Genomic DNA, 17,200 nt, shown 5'->3' with positions numbered 1-17,200 from the left:
TCCAAACAGACCTCTATTGACCAGCAGTCTGTACTGGCCCTTAATGGACCTTGTCATAAAATGATGACCTATTATATGTCTTGTATGTATATCATGAATGAAAACCCTAATACAGACCTCCACCAGACCTTTATTGGCCCCATATAGCCTGTACTGGCCCCTAATGGACCTTATCCTATATTGTATACTTCAATAAATAATAAAAGAAAAGCAAGACCATCTGGTGTGAGAGCAACATCTGGTTCTGGTATTTTTAGCACCTAAGGTATATTCTAGTCTATTGGTTTGAAGACAGATGTTTACAAAAAACATCACTTCACATTATCTTTTTAATTATATATCATTTATCATACAAGATAATATATCAACATTTCATTAGGTTAAAATACATTTGAATTCCTTCAAGGGACAGATTTTTTATTTAATATAGGTCTTGAAAATAGAATTACAAGAAATGTTGGTACAAAAATAGCATAATTCCTTCAAAAATACCTCAAACTAGCTATTTCTATACATATATATATTTGGCAGAGTCTCAAGAAATGTTGTCATTTTATTTACAAACATGGATAATTCTGGACACACATGGATTTGAAGGCTAAAATTTTGACAGTGAGCTGTGAACACTATTACAGATTAACTTAGCTAATAAATTTCAGTTTCTGAGATTAAGGTATGATTAGTCAAACGAATGGCGAACCTGTCCCTTTAAACTTTATTTACCCTATTTTCATTTCTCAACTATAATTTATTTTAACCACTAATATGAAATTACAGTTACATTTCATTATTTATATTTACAAATGAGGAAAGTAAAAGAAATCACTGAAGATGAACAAATATCATATTATATGACTGAATAATGAATGAAAACATTATTAGATATTGAATTACACAAGCAGTCAATGAAAGCATTGCTGGATACAGGTCAATAAAAATACAAATAATTTTATATGATATATCAAAACGGTCATTGGCTCCATGTTACTTAGTACATAAAGGTTATTGACGTACATGTGTGATATTCATGTCACAAAATAACTAACAAGCCAGTTACACATTTGAGCTAAGGAGAAGGCCTTGTACAATACAATAGAATACATGAATTATGAGATGAAGTCTAATTTAAGGGATTATAAAAAGGTTTTCTAAATTTTTTATGTATATCCGGGACACTGATAGAATCAATTTGCACCATTCCAATTTTCATTCAGACGTCTGCATTTCCTGCAATTCCACTGAAACTAAGCGTTTGTTAATTGTAGATGGCAAAATCAGCTTATATCATAGATGGCCCTTTGCAATAGTGATGTCATAAAAGGCTTAGTGTATTAACATAACAATATAATGATAATCATAATAATCTACTATTAATTATGGAACAAGGTGTTACATACCTCTTCATTGTTATTAAAATACAATCAGATAGAGAAAATACAATAGATATATTAGCTGGTCATGTTATTTTATCCCAACCATTATGTTTCAAAATATTACATTGAGAGCATAGTTTAAAACAGGCCTAGGGGCAAAAACCTAGAGGCTGAGAGATAGGTGACAGGTGGGAGGCTATGAGCAGGTTGGACTTGCAGGCTTAGGTTGTAGAGAGGTTTTGTAAAATTTTATGGGAAACTAATAGCATAGATTTGTACCATTCAGATTCATTTTCTTAGTTTAAGTTGAATTGCAAGCCACAAATGTCTATGCTATCAGTGTCCTTAATGCACATTTAAAGATCAGAAAACCTCTTTACAATCTCTCTGAACTGTTTTATTTTCAAAATACAGCAGGCAATATACTTTTTATTTCCCCTTATTAACTTGAATTTTAAAATCAGCAACTTGCTATCAGGTGCAAAAAATTTTTTATTTATTTTCTCTTTCATTGGATAATAATAAAGTTAATAACTGATACATTGATAAATGTCTAGCATGTCTAGTCAAGATAGTGTCGTCTGCTAGGTTTGGTCAAGGTTGTTGATTTGGCTGTATTCACCAATCCTGTCTGACTGTCTGATATGTAGCTAAACTGACAGAATCATCTATTCAAATAAGGGGTACAACTGATGTTTATTCAAAGGGATTTTGTGTTACAACAAAGAAGTAATGATAGGCTTTAAAAGGAGCTATGCGTCATTAAATTGAATACATCCTGAAGCAGTTGCAATAATCCTTGCATCATATCTCCGATAATTTTGCTTAAAAGTATATAGTTATATCCTGAAAGAAAATCACAAACCCAGCAGACGACAATTATATATAATTAATGAAAGAATCTGTGGAATTCAGCAAGATAGAAATAGAAATATACTAAACATTACTGTCATATCCTTATACAGGAACAAAACAAGCAGACTACATATAGCATCCTTCATATTTATTATCATATTCAAATAAAAATAGACCAAACTAAAGATGAGTACTTAATCCTGTGGCAATATCCTGTGAAATCTTGTGAAATAAAACCATTGACATAAATCTCATTTAAACCAATAATCCTTACAGACACAGAAAGATTTTCTAAAAACAAACCTTACAGAAGACACTTCCAAGATAAGCTTATAGGATCTATCCTCAGTGACCTCTATTTTTTTTCAAGGTCAAGGCTATAGTGTATCATTTCATTTACTTACTGAACAATACAGCTGAAGTCAACTAAGGGATGGCTTCAATCCTGTTCAACACATGACATATATATATAACAAGGATGTTCATATTGCTATGTTTGCCAGTCATATCTGATTAGACCTTGAAATGTCTAGCTTAGACTTTGGCCTGAAGGACACTTTTTTGATACTAAGAATCATAACTAATTGAAAACGAAAATAGATAACAAATCTTGAAATTCCACCATGTTTGGCATCACTATCCTATTTTTATAAAGAATAATATTGTTATCAGTGAATATATTTTAACACATTATCATTCACTACTCATTTCACTATAGCTAAGATAAAAACATAAGACAAAATAAGCCGTTAATTGCAGTAAAAAAATCACTTACTAAAAGCTATGTTCATGCTGCAAATGACATAATTACATATTTATTTAGCACATGAGATGCAAAATATATAAAAGCAATCGACTGGAATCTACTTATGTTGTTAATAATTCCAGCCCATGAAAATCTAAATTATTTGAACTGAATTTGCAGCTTGATACAAAACATCCAGTAAACAAAATTAAAGAAGCTTTTAAATTCAGAAGAAAAACATGCAACAACAAATCCATTTATGATTGCATAAAAAACACTTTTATCAGAAACTTACTATGAATTCGGAAAACTCTAGGTTCACCCTGATGATAGCTTGAAGTCCAAAGACTAATGTACTAAAATGCATATACATTTATATAAATTCATATAGTAACTGTGTATACCTTAAGTTGGACTTTGAACCCAATAAATTGATGAAATATATTATCTTCAACTGGAGCATGAAAAGTCAATATGAACCTTGCTTATTATTTTGACTGAATTTTCACAGATACTCACTCAAGTGATATCAACAACTAAATTTTCACTTTTTAAATATAATCTGACTATTTTCACTCATAAAAAGAACAGATCATCTAGTACAGAGATAGATACAAACTAACATAGGTGTACTGCATCCGTAATCCAAACATCCTTGGGATAGGTAGGAAATTCCTTAATGTCTTATAAATTTTGGAGCCTTGCATGTCGAGTCTAGAACTGCTAGAACCAAACTTTCACTGACTGAATTCATTTCAAGATTCTACTGACAACATTCAATATACATCAGAAGTGTTGATAGTAGAATTCTATCTCAAATTCTCAATTGTGTATATTCTGACTGCTATATAAGCATATATCATGAACCAAATCCAAGACCAGCAACCAATTACCACGATCAGAACAAGTTTGAAAGAATGAAGAAGATTGAATAACTCACGCCACACCGTCCAGGTCAGAGTGTCATTCGACTAGACCAGATCTCATGAATTATCAACAACCAAACCCACAGCACAGAATCATCCCATTTGAATCAATCCAACTACCAACTACTACGACTACCAACAACTACCTAGTTTGCGATATCAGCATCCACTGGAAGCGAACGTTAATTTGTCATCTACCAACCAGCCATTTCCTAGCAATCCTAATATCTGTAATAATTTTATGTGAAAATGTTAAGAATGTCCAGTAAACGGTGACTGTTTTTACCTGAAAGGTTTGTTTTTGAAGCAGACTCTTTATCTGTTGGAATAGCTTATCTTAGAGGGTTATATCCCTTTATGATAGCATTTTTTATAATGCAAATACAAAGAGCATCAAAGTCTACGATAGTAAAGAAATAAGTCAAGAACATCTCAAAATAAGGCACGATACACCAAGGAAGTCTAGATTTAGATTTATCTGGAAATTTTCAATTTCATGAATAAGCAAATCTTAAAGAAACACAAAGGCTATTTTTCCCAATATGATAAAATTCTACAAAGGTCATTTTCACGAAAAATATCTGAAAGGTCAAATCTATAGCCAAAATTTAGGGAAAACATTCAGACATGACTGGAGAATAGAATCAGATCAACATCCCTGGTAGAGAATAGAAAAATTTCATATTGTTACTATCGTGTAAGGTTAAAATGCTTATGTTATAGCAGTGTAATTTAACCATCAATCTAGAGTTCATTATTGATTTAAGATAAACTACAATATCCCTGGCCTAGTCTCTCTCACTCTAGCTCGCTATAAATTAATTATATTATTTCTATTTCCATTTCTCTTAAAATTCCTTCCAACTCCATTCTATTCAATTTATCATACCTTCTTGGCTCATGCAATAAATCAATTAGACAAATTCAATTCTTATAATTTCTTCAGACTCCATCTTTCTCAACAGTATACTTATGTCAAGCACTTCCTACGAACCCCCACCCTCCCAAGCCCAGTTGTTAGGGCGCAATCCGTGGGACCTTGAAAATTAAGCCCAGAAAAGCCTTCTTCAGTTCAGCAGAGATTGATTCATTTACAGTGACTTAATATACATGTATGTTATGTATATGATATGATATGTATATATGATATGTTCTTGGCGCCTAAAAATTGTCAGAAATTAGTTCTCTGGCCCTACAATTCTTCAAATTTTCTAAATACAAAATCCGAGCCCAATTTTTTTCTGGCAACAGGGCTTGCTCCACCCCCTCGCCAATGGAAGATAAAATTCCACTTGCAGATAGACTGTACTAGAGAAATGTACACATAAAATGTATTTTGCTTTTGGTTCCTTTTTGGCTGAAATTTCTGTGTAGCATCTGTCAGCAAATAATTGACAATTTCCTACTTGTCGACTAAAAAACTTTATAGACTTCACTTTTTGCACCTTGAGTCTTGAGTGCAGCCAGCCAAGAGTGAATACTGAAAAGAGTGTACAGTAGGCCGGCGCTACCTCACACTTAGGCCTAAAGTGTTTTAAGTGTAAGAGAACTGAATGTGATTCACTTACATTTGCAGTGAAGCGGGACTGATTGGTTGCATACTTTCTCTTATAATGTAGCCTACGCATAAAATTAGGAAAATTACCTGAAACTCGGTTTCCTTTCACCAAAAACCCCAGTAAAGAGTGGTCAAAACCAATTGCAGCACTCGGTTGTTGATGTCGTGGGTGTGTGTCCTTGACCCCGTTCGTGAAACGTGATGATGGAAAAAATTACGCATGTTTTCTCAACATCTACACCATGACATCCAACAGAATCGTTTCATTTTTATTTGAATCAATCCTATAAGGCGATTTTGATATCAAAGAGGGTCTATGTACAAACAAATGTCTCATTTGTAATTTGATTTTAAAATATAAGCCGACTTGTTGACCTTTTTGGCTACAGGTCGGTGAAAGAGAAATTAGATTAGAAATTCAGTCATGTTTGACCTGTACCGACTTTAAGATCAGCAAAGTATCTGATTAAAGGGAGACAACTCTTAATTAATCGTGAAACTGTCATGGCGGTCTAAATTGAGAAATTATTAGACTTTTACTAATTTAAGACATTTTTGAAATAAATTAGGAAATAGAAATACCAGAACACTCGGATTTATCATGGGTTTATTATTGTCTAACCTAAATGTCGCTATTTGGGAATAATCGTCAGCTACTTTTTTGACAAAGCACTATTATTAGTAGCTACTACTGCTATTATTACCTATTATTATTTTGTTTTGTTCTCCTCACAACCTACCCTTTCTAAGGTAAGTAAAGTATAGAAGTTTGTCTGTAAATTCACAACTGGATGAATGAAAGTTTTAAAGTTCTGTAGAAATTCTAATTACCTAATACTATACTAACAGCTTAAACTTCTATCATGGAAAATGTAACTTGTTTTCAAAGAAATGATGAGTGTGAGTTTCTTTTTTAACCTATTATCATCAATCATAGCAAAATATAGCCTAAAATATTATGCTGGTAGACTCGAAATATTGTTCATAATAAAGCAAAGTAAGATTACCAATTTTCATACCTTTTTATTTTTAGGTGCCTAAAGACTGTAGCAAATGAAACACTTTAATTCAAGTTGATTCAAAGACAGGATGAGTTCTGAAAACCCAAGCAGCTCGGATGAGAAAAAGCCAGTAAAAGAAAAAGAAAGTAACTCTGGTAATAAAGATTCGACAGGATCAACAACTGATATGTCGTTTGCTATCATACCTAAAGAGTCTATTAGGATGATGGGAGAAGCCAGTGGATATGCTGATCTCTCAGATGATGTTTTGTCATTGATCAGTGAAGATATTAGCTATAGAATTAGAGAGGTCACTATGGTAAGTATAAGAATACATGTATATTAACGTTGGTATTATTTCTTTTTTGCATAAACAAATTTGTAAATATCTACAGTCGAGACAGACTTATATAAGCTTTATGTTTGTTTCTGGATCGCAAATGTATATTTGTTTGTACAATGTTTTTGAAATAAATACTGTTTAGAGTTTTTGTTTCTCATTCTAGAACAGTACTCAGTACATGAAACATGGTAAAAGAAGAAAATTGAATACTGAAGACTTTAATAAAGCTTTGAGACAGATGGATGTTCAGGTAAAGTTACTGGTGTTGTTTTAAATTTGAATTAACTACTGAGGCATAAGAATGTGGTCTACCATGATATGATTTTCTTATTGGCCTAATAATCAAGATTTAGTGCAATTAATCTATAAGTTAATATAGAATGAAATAGTTTAGTCAAAATGGGATCTGCATCAAATTGATTTAGTATAGTCTAATCTATTGTATTACAGCCAGTATATGGTCATGGTTCTGGGGAAGTTTTAACATTTAAACAAAATAAAGAAGGAGATATTCACTTTGTAGAAGATACTGAAGTTAATTTCTGTGATATTGCTCTGGGAAAACATATTCCTAAAAATATAGGTGAAACCACAATCAAAGGTATGTGCTAGACTATCTGTGTGGAACATAAATTTCAGATCTTCTCTGACAATATTTAATTAGATTTCAGTCAAATATTAAGAATTTGTACAGATAGTGAAAGTAACAAGACAGACAAATCACTGTCTTAGACTTCAAGGTAAAGATTTTTTTATAGAAACAATTGCATGTAGGTGTATTTAATTTCAATACATGCTTTAAAGAATACTCACTTTTTTTCAGTTGATTGGTTAGCTATTGAAGGAATTGTAAAATCATCAACTTTAGGTAGGTAATAGCCAAGACTAGCTGTTGACATAAGTATTGTATTTGATTAAGTAGATTTCTTTGCGATATCAGCATCTGCTGGAAGCAAACGTTAACTTGTCATCTACCAACCAACCAAGTAGATTTCTTCTCTGATCTGAAAGACTGAATAATTGTCACTTCTGAGCTGCTGATTAATCACATTTTCAAATACTGATGATCTTTTGTTATTAAAGTCAACCCATCTGTTTATGGTATGAAATGTCTAGGAAAATGGTTTTGGTTTATTTCAGGGAAAGGAAAGAAAGAATTATCAGAAGATTTATTAAGTTACTACAACAACATCACAAAATCATTACTGGACATAGACCCTCAAGTTCGTATGGTAAGTTACTTGTATTCATCATAAAGATTAAACTAGAATGTAGCAGACTATCTGACATCATCTTCACAATGTCAAGCTATTTCGATCTTCGTACTTATACCTTGACTGCAATAGCCACTATGCTTGTATTGTGGAAGAATTGGATTGTACCTCAGCGAATGCAGCCATACACTGGCCTCAACAGAAAGTCTGAGAACACAAAGCCATAATGTCACAGTCTCTGATTGACTGTAATCGTTGGTGTACTATACAGACATTGTTGCATTCTCAGATAGAAGAAAGGTGGTTATTGCAGTGAAGTTTGTAATAGCCTGACATTGTGAAGATGTTTGACATCTAACCCTTGGACCATAAGTAGAAATCTATCATGTAGTACATGATCCTGCAGTTGAAAATAATTATTTATCAATTGATTTAATTTTCAGATGGCTTTAAATGATTTACGAGTGAATCCTAATATTGTTCCATTGTTGTCTTATTTTGTTAATTATGTCTGTTATGGGGTAAGTTAATTTTAAATTTTTAACTATCTTTATTCGAAGATGCGAACCATTCTGATTTCAGCATAAAGATTATGATATAACACTCAAATAACGACTTTAGAATTTGGGGATAATATCATTGCAATATCCATCCATTCTCAGTGACTGGACAACTGGCTGTGTGGCAGGTTTTTTTTTTTTTAAATTTTTTAAATTTTTAAATTCTCTTTATTTCATATTCAGAAAAACAGGACATGTTACTGTATTCATTTGCAAATATATTAGCCTTGAGCAATTGATATTCAATCAATTAAAAAAAAAAAATCCATAAATAGAAAATTGATTGTTTTTCTGACACACCTGGTTCATTATAACTTGTAAATGATATTTAACCTTTACCTTATTTATGTTCTTTATCTTGTAATTTTTTAACGTTTTTTTTGTTTACAGGTAAAAACAGTGAGCCATGATATATCCAAGTTAACGATTTTATTACATGCTATTACCTCATTAATCAATAATCCAAATTTAGATTTTTCTCCTCAACCTTACGTAAGTAATATTGTTAAAGAATATAGAATTCTACCTGCTGATAGACTATATTTTTAAGTATTCACTGTACGACATTGAACTTAAAGGAATCTAGTCAAACTATTCATGCAGGATAAACTTATCAAAAAGAATATACATACCTATATTTCTAATCCAAATTAAGTTTGACTTTATATTCTTCTACAATGATAAAAGGTTATATTCCTTGTAAAATTGATTATCAGATTGTTAGGTCAAGCAAATGGCGGCTGTGGTTTCAATTCTCGATCTCGATGACCTTGAATTAATAATGTTCACTCATAATTCCAGCTGTAAATCCAGGAAAGATCAATTTCAAAAGGTTTGGCCGATGACCAGCTGGTAGAAAGTATCCTTAACATCCTTAAGATGTGGAAGTGTCGTCAGCGCAGATGGAGCATCTGAGAGGTTTCTTCCAGTGCATTCTGATCCTTCACATGTTTTAGGGCAAAAACGTATAGAACTCATTTTTTTAAAATTGGTAGAAGTGGAGTGGGGGTTCCATTAGGGGTACAAACACCACTGGAATCCTTATATCAGGCCTAATGTATTTGTGTTATATTGTAGTTAAATCTAATGGTACAAGCTATAATGTATAACCTCACAGAACCTGTAGCTACATCGTTTAACAATACCAACGATCATTGGTCTTTACGAGACTATGCTGCTAGACTACTGGGTGAGATTGTGAGGTAAGATCATTACTCTTTACGAAACTATGCTGCTAGATAACTGAGTGAGATTGTGAGGTAAGCCTGCCAAAATATTTGAAAGTAGAGCTCAAATTCATTTGTCTGTAGCTATTATTTGTAAAATGTTCTGTTCTTACTTAAAGATTAAATTCACTATTATTCAGAAAGGTCATATATAATTATTATATAAAACTTGTTTGTAAATATTGTAAAGTTATCAGAATTTATAAGAACTGATTTTATTGTAGAAAATGGAGCAACCCATTAAACCATCTACTCTATAATACAGTTAAAGAATTAAAAGATGTCTTATTTGATTTAAACAAACCATTCTGTTCACATTACGGTGCTGTTATGGGGTTGATAGCATTAGGAACAAAGGTAAAGATTTAAGTTATAGTGTAGTATATTTATTACTATAAACTCAACATACAACTCAAACATAAACACATAGCAGTGCACTTAATATTAATGATGTATAGATAGTTATTAAAACTATCAAAGTCAGACCTGTATTGTATTCAATGGTAGAATGAATAGTAATTGAGTCTGTATACTAAGTAGTTTCTACCTAAAGATAATTATGGACTGCCCTTGTTTATGTTAATAATCATCTCACAATGTGCATTTAAATTTCTCTCTGAACCATTGCAACCATATTGTTGATGTAGTTTAGTCATCTGTCAACAACAATATTTTTTGTTTTCGTTTTTATTATGTTATTATTATGAAACTTTTGTTCAGTAGAGAATTCGCTGCATTCAGCTAAAGAGACAATGCATTATGAGTCTATGGGGGGAGCAAGGCATCCATGCATAACTCATTCATTAAGTATTGTTTCTGCACCATTGTTTTGTAAGATGTTCAAAAGAATGCTGATCTGTTCTCTTTTTTTTAACAGTTGTTAAAGGGATTGTAAAGAAGTTTTCTATTCTTTGTATTTATAGGGGATAAATTTTTATTGCGTTCATTTGCACCAATCCATTTCACTTTGACTTCTGTGATTTAAAGGGACAAGTGTGCCATTTGACCAATCATATATTAGTCTCAGAAACAGGATTTTTTTATAGCTAACCTAATCAGTAAATCACATGTTTGTCTAAAAGAATTATGCGATTTTCGTACATTTCTAGTACTTCTGAAAACTATTTACGTATATTCAAGTCTCAAATAAACCCCTCAAAATGGCACATCTGTCCCTTTTAACAATAACAAAATGCATGACTAAATTTAGTAAATTATGACATCAAGCTAAATTCAGTTTTTGCAATAGTTATGGTCAGGTTTTTCTAAAATTGCAAGACTCACAGTCGTCAAATGGGATGTCTGAATGGTGCATATGGAAGCTAAAAGTGGATCCAATATTAGGACTAATAAACCCTTTGCATTCCTTTTGAGGACATCTTCACAATGTCAAGCTATTACAAACTTCATCTTATACCTTGAATGCAATAGCCACTATTCTTTTATCAGGGAATACAGCGATTTGATTGCATTTTGGAGCACATGACAGAAAGACTGTAAACATTTGGGCTTATGGTTTACAGACTTCTTGTCAAGAGCTCTGATTGGCTGTACAATCCAATCAAATTACTGCATTAACCAAATTCTGTGATACAAGAATACCGGCTATTGCAGTCAAGGTATAATACGAAATTCGTAGAACCTTGCAGTGTGAAGATGCTTTGAGGGTTATTTCCATTTGATAATTATGCAGATCTACAAGTTTCGTTTTGAGTATGTTATTATCTTGCAGACTGTAGAAGAAATACTTTTACCAAATTTACCGTCGTTCTGGTCTCATTTGAACATGGCAATGGAAGACACATCAATACGCAACGCTCTAGTCAGAGCAGACGCTTATAAAGTTTATGGTGCTTTACTGGTAAGTCTTTAACTCACCCAAATCTTCACAATGTTAAGCTTTTACACACTTCGTCTTATACCTTGGCTATAATAGTCTCCTTCTTGTGCCACAGACGTTTGTATATGCAGTGATTTGATTGGATTTGAGTGGTATTTTAGCAAATACGGCCATTAAGAGCTCTCGACAGAATATCTATAAATAATACTTAATAATGTTTACAGTCTTTCTGTCGAGGGTTCCTCTAATACCCTTGTTTTCAAACTTTTGGTAAGGTTTTCTTATCCTTTCCATTTCTTCTTCTAAATAACTGGGTACAAAGGTCGTCCTAATATCAGAATGAAGTCCATAAGATGTTAAAGCAGTAAATTGTGGACCATCTTTCGAAAGTCAAGCCAAACCCAAAATCTTGAAAAACATGAATTTAGTCACTATTATGTTTTGAATTATTTCAATTCATACTTAAATTTTTGTCTAAAATAATTTTTTTTTGTATGTTTTTACAATGGAATACAAAGATATTTGCCTAGATTTGTGAAACCAGGACATTATAAATGTTTACCATAACGGTAATACCTATCACCTAGACATCTCTCTTTATATATTTCAGCTGGCAGCAGAAAAATTGATCAAAAAACGATTCGAAGATTTTAAAAAGGAAAATAGCTTAAACACTGAATCCAATTCAGATAACACCGTTCAGAATTTAGAAAAAGGTGGTTTTATGTTCGCAGGAGCAAAAGTGTTGATCAAAAAGCCCCTTGAGTTATATAGAGAACTTTATGAATATTTCGGTGACAGTTTAACGTTACGCGTTGATCAAACTTCGACTGTAAACTTTCAGGAAGTGTTTCCTGTAACAAAAGAAGAAAAGTTGGTCAGTTTGTCGGATGCTGACGGGTTGAAAACTGGAGAGGAACTTTTGGAAGAATTCATGGAACAAGTCCGGGTTCAGGAAATTCTCGACAAAGAGAAGAAAATTAAAGAAGAGAAAGATAAAGCACGAAGAGAAAAACTTGAAGCAGAACAGAAGGTTCTTCAACAGCAGAAAGACGTGGAAGATCGCAGACGCCAAATGTACCAAGCTATGGTTAAGCAGAAACAGGAAGAAGAAAATATGAAAAGATGGGAAGAGGAAAAACAACGCAGAGAGGGTGAACGGCAAAGAGATGAAGCTTTGCGCAAGAATCGAGACAAGAAAAAACGTCAAGATCGCCGAAAGCGTGAAGAGGAACTACGCAGGTTAGAAGAAGAACGAAGAAAAGAAGAGTTGCTGCTGACAACGAGACAGCCACGGCGTGAAGGTCCTAAGATTAACTATAAAGAAGACGATGATGATATTGATGTCGAAGCTGATGACGACAGCGACTATGTTCCCGATCACCCAGTTCATGTTGAAAAACCGAAATCGGATCAGTCGGAAAATACGGATGAATATCATTCTGATGGACAAATCGTGCAGGTTCAACCGCAGGCCGGGACGTCGCAGGAAAATGTTGCTATTACTAGTATGATAACAAATCCAGGGGGTGGGATCAAAATCAAAATTAAAAAACAATACATGAAGTCAGACGAATACGATAGTGGAACGCCGGAACGAAAGGAGAAAAAAAAACGAAAAAGAAAGTCTAGTGTAAAAAGTGATTCTAAAGTGGACCCGTTTGAATTTAGCGAGAAATCTGATACGGATGATTATACATTGTATCGGCCTCCCGGCCTCACTCCTCAACAATATTTCTCTCCCAGTGCGGGGGACAGTAGTGAATCAGACACATTCCGTAAATCGAAGTTAACTTTAAAACTAAAGGTCCCTTCCCCTCATTTAAGTGACTCCAGTAAAAAATAAATATACTCAACATTTTATTTGTGTTGTTTTTGATGCAGGGTTTTTTGTGAATAGCCAGGCTTTATTTGGAAAAGGGGAATATATCATCTTCCCAAAATTCTTTTCAAAGTTTTTTTTTCAGAATTACGTAACATATCTAGACACACCTTTATGGAACAACAATCACTGGTTAAAGTTTTATGCAACGTTTCGACGTGTTTCCCCCGTCGTCCTCAGGCACATAATGAGAAGAAGTGATGGGCAAACTATATATACATTAATGCTTATTATTAAGAACACACCAGGCTGATATCTTCTGATGTGGATAGCTTCATGAAGTCTCCTGGTTTTATCTATGTTCTTATTGATTGTCAGTATGTTGGTGTTGTCAAAGTTGACTTTATGTCCTGTTTTCCTTCCGATAGCAAGATGTTCAGCCACAGCAGATGTTCCTTCATTGCCGGGCTTGTCTTGATGGTCTTTGAGTCGAACATCAAGGGGTCTCTTTGTTTCCCCTATATAAGAGCTTCCACAGGAGCACTCAACTTGGTAGACACATCCCTTAGGTTTTTGGTTGTTGGAGGGATTCAATTTACCACTGGCTCTGAGCAAATCTTTAAGCGTTGAGTTGCCAGAGAACACTGTTTCAATGCCGACCAGGAGACTTCATGAAGCTATCCACATCAGAAGATATCAGCCTGACCTTAACAGAGATGAAGGTGTTCGTTTATCGCATGCATATGATAAACTTATCAACTTGTAATTATTTACTTAATCAGCCTGTATGTTATTTTAAGAATTATATACCTCTTATTGTACCTGTTAAAATTTAATGTAATGTATCAATAAACCATTTATCTCTTGTGTGTTCTTAATAATAAGCATTAATGTATATATAGTTTGCCCGTCACTTCTTCTCATTATGTGCCTGAGGACGACGGGGGAAACACGTCGAAACGTTGCATAAAACTTTAACCAGTGATTGTTGTTCCATAAAGCTGTGTCTATATATCGTACTCACAATTGCTAAATGCCATTTAAAGACTTTTTACGTAACATATCTATTATTTTGACGACAGACCAGCAGTCGTTTGGCGTTTTTGACGTTTTGAAGTGCACCATTTGCAAAATTTCTCGAATTTTGTTTTCTAAACTTATGCAACTTTGCATACAGGTTTACATGATTGCATTCAGCATACGTTGCTGATCTTCATTCATTCATTTATGCAAGCAAAAGAAATCAATTGTTATAGCTAATGATTAGCCCAATCAGACCAAAACCATAAAATCCATTTCATTTCACCCCCGCACCAATTCTTACCACAATACGAGTATAAATTTTATAAATCATTGAAAGATTCGCGTCAATTCCAAGCTGTTATGTTAAATTTCATGGCAGTTTTTTAATCATTTTTTGTTTAAAAACTGACACATTTAAGTTCAAATTTCTTAACAGAAATGTAATTGTGACAGAATGAAATTTTCCATAAGACTTAATTTGACATGCAACTTGCCAAATCTGAAATCTCTTAGACATTTCCAGTCATTGAAATAGACATGATTTCACTCCGAGAGTTTTATTTCTTCAACTGCTGAGTGTTTCCATTTAATGTTTACCTAGACATTACAATAGCCCCTACAAAACGAAAGGTGTAAATCTCATTTTAAATTTAGAAATTTGGCAGAAGCAAGCGCTGCCACTTTGTCAAGTAAGCAAGGTTAGATGGCTAGATATTTCATAGGCCATATTCCTAAAAAAAAATTAAATGTCCCCCCCCCCCCCCCCCCGTTGCTTTAATGCAACGTTAAGCTAGTAACAAGAGCTGTCTTCTAAGAGCTGAAAAGCTAAGCAGTAACCATATGTCTATATTTTTATCAGAAGGTTATCTTTCATATCTAATAAGGTTATTAATTATCTAATTAGTAAAAAATCATAATAAATAATATATCACATAAACATCGCGTGACCGCCTGGAAATAAATTATCGCCCCCGCAACGAACTGCCCAACATCTTTAACACATTGACTCCTCACCCACAAGCCTGTTCAAAAATAATTTACAAGCCAAATCATATTTTTTTCATCAAAAAAAGTAAGACCGTTTTAGTCTATACATGCCGTAGATGTTAGGATGCAGAATATAATATAACGTCAGTTTGATTAAGCTTCATGGTATTGCCTGCTTGTTCTATGGTACGAAATGGTCCAAGAAAATATAGGCTACGTAGGGGACAAAAAAATATGGTGCAAAAACGATCACTTCATTAGCCCAATAAAATACAGAACATTAAAACAAAAAAAACAAAAAAACCTCCATTTCATCTCATTACCTCAATAAGATACAGAACATTAAAACAAAAAAAAAAACCTCCATTTCATTAGCCCAATAACAGGTCCACCAGTAGGACATTAAACTTTATTAACCCAATACGATACAAAGGATATAAATCTAAGGTATAGGGCATAAACACCACGTCATTTTCATTAGTACATAAGGGTATTGAATTCATTTCATTTTTACAACCGTGCATTTTATTAATAGGCCTATAATAAGGTACAGAAGACATACAGTTTCATTTCATTAACTGCCCGCGTAGCGTTTTCAACCTGAATAATTACCACATAATTAAAAATGAAAATATCCTGGAATAACTGATGCAAGAAATTCATCAGAAATAATGATATTTCCAAGAGAATCATTAAAAAACTCATTTACTAGAAACAATGAAACCCAGTTATTACGACTGTTGCGTTTTTGAAGGATGGGCATACTTAATCAAGAATAGGAAAAGCCCATAGGTAAATAACAAAGCAAACAAAATCTACTGGGGATACAATCATTATATACCTGTCATAACTACAGTCACTGGGGTAGGGGATGGGCAGTGGCGTATTTATGCGGTAATTTTTTTGGTCACATCAAAATTCGCGTTAGATGTATTCTCTGGCCGCCCATATTAGAAAATTTTCCAGAAGTGAGGCTCTCCCTGACCTCATCTGGACTAATGCCCTCTAAAGGACACCTGGTAGCATACACACACTCCCTCTCCCCCCCCTCACACACACGATCATAAGCTATCGCATGATTCAAATTATTCTCCAACAGATGATCCTTCTATAAACAGACTTTCAAGAGCAGAACCAGTGATATTTGTCAGAACACCCACCCCCTCTTTCCTTACTTCAGCGATTACGGTCAATGGATCTACACACGGAAGGTTACCGAGATACTCCCGAACTGTTTTACACAGAAGACTGCGTTATCAAAAAGAGACAGAAAAAACCTAATAAAATCAGACTAACTAGAACTAGATATTCATTTAAAGATGAAACCATATTAACGTTTGAATTGTCGGGACATTTACTTTCTTCCTTTTTAAGAAGTTTTATAATTAAACTTTTTTTTAAAAATAATATTTCAAAGTAATGATCATCAAAGAAAGAAAATATGAATTTATTTGAAATGACAGTCGGATCGATGGCAATTAACCAGGGAGATTATTCTCATGATAAAAAATGGGAGAGTTGAAGTCTAATGAGAGCAATGGATACAGGTGAGTGCGTACCTGAATGGTTGATAAAATCCCTCAGGTATACTTCAGCTAATAGCACGAAGAAATATCAATGAAAGCAATGAATAATGAATAGTTAGTTAGACGCTAGACATCTTACATTTAGCTCGCAATAAAATATTAGATATTGTCTCTATAAGTCTGAAGTCTAGTTTGAAACTT

General features: G+C 33.4%; 1 protein-coding gene across 1 annotated transcript; it reads left to right on the top strand.

The window, feature by feature from the left end:
- Positions 1 to 6,645: 6,645 nt before the first annotated feature.
- On the top strand, positions 6,646 to 11,674 carry LOTGIDRAFT_118839 (hypothetical protein; the record flags this gene model as incomplete). The annotated part of the gene is made up of 9 exons (XM_009056766.1): positions 6,646 to 6,777; positions 6,965 to 7,051; positions 7,252 to 7,402; positions 7,918 to 8,033; positions 8,459 to 8,536; positions 8,966 to 9,067; positions 9,653 to 9,777; positions 10,026 to 10,158; positions 11,534 to 11,674. The coding sequence occupies 9 exons, from the start codon at positions 6,646 to 6,648 to the stop codon at positions 11,672 to 11,674; spliced, it is 1,065 nt and encodes a 354-aa protein (XP_009055014.1).
- Positions 11,675 to 17,200: the final 5,526 nt, after the last annotated feature.

The sequence above is a fragment of the Lottia gigantea genome, assembly GCF_000327385.1.
Source record: "Lottia gigantea unplaced genomic scaffold LOTGIsca_29, whole genome shotgun sequence".
Taxonomy (NCBI): domain Eukaryota; kingdom Metazoa; phylum Mollusca; class Gastropoda; family Lottiidae; genus Lottia; species Lottia gigantea.
The sequence above is the reverse complement of the archived record's forward strand: the minus strand, read 5'-3'. Positions and strand labels throughout refer to the sequence as shown.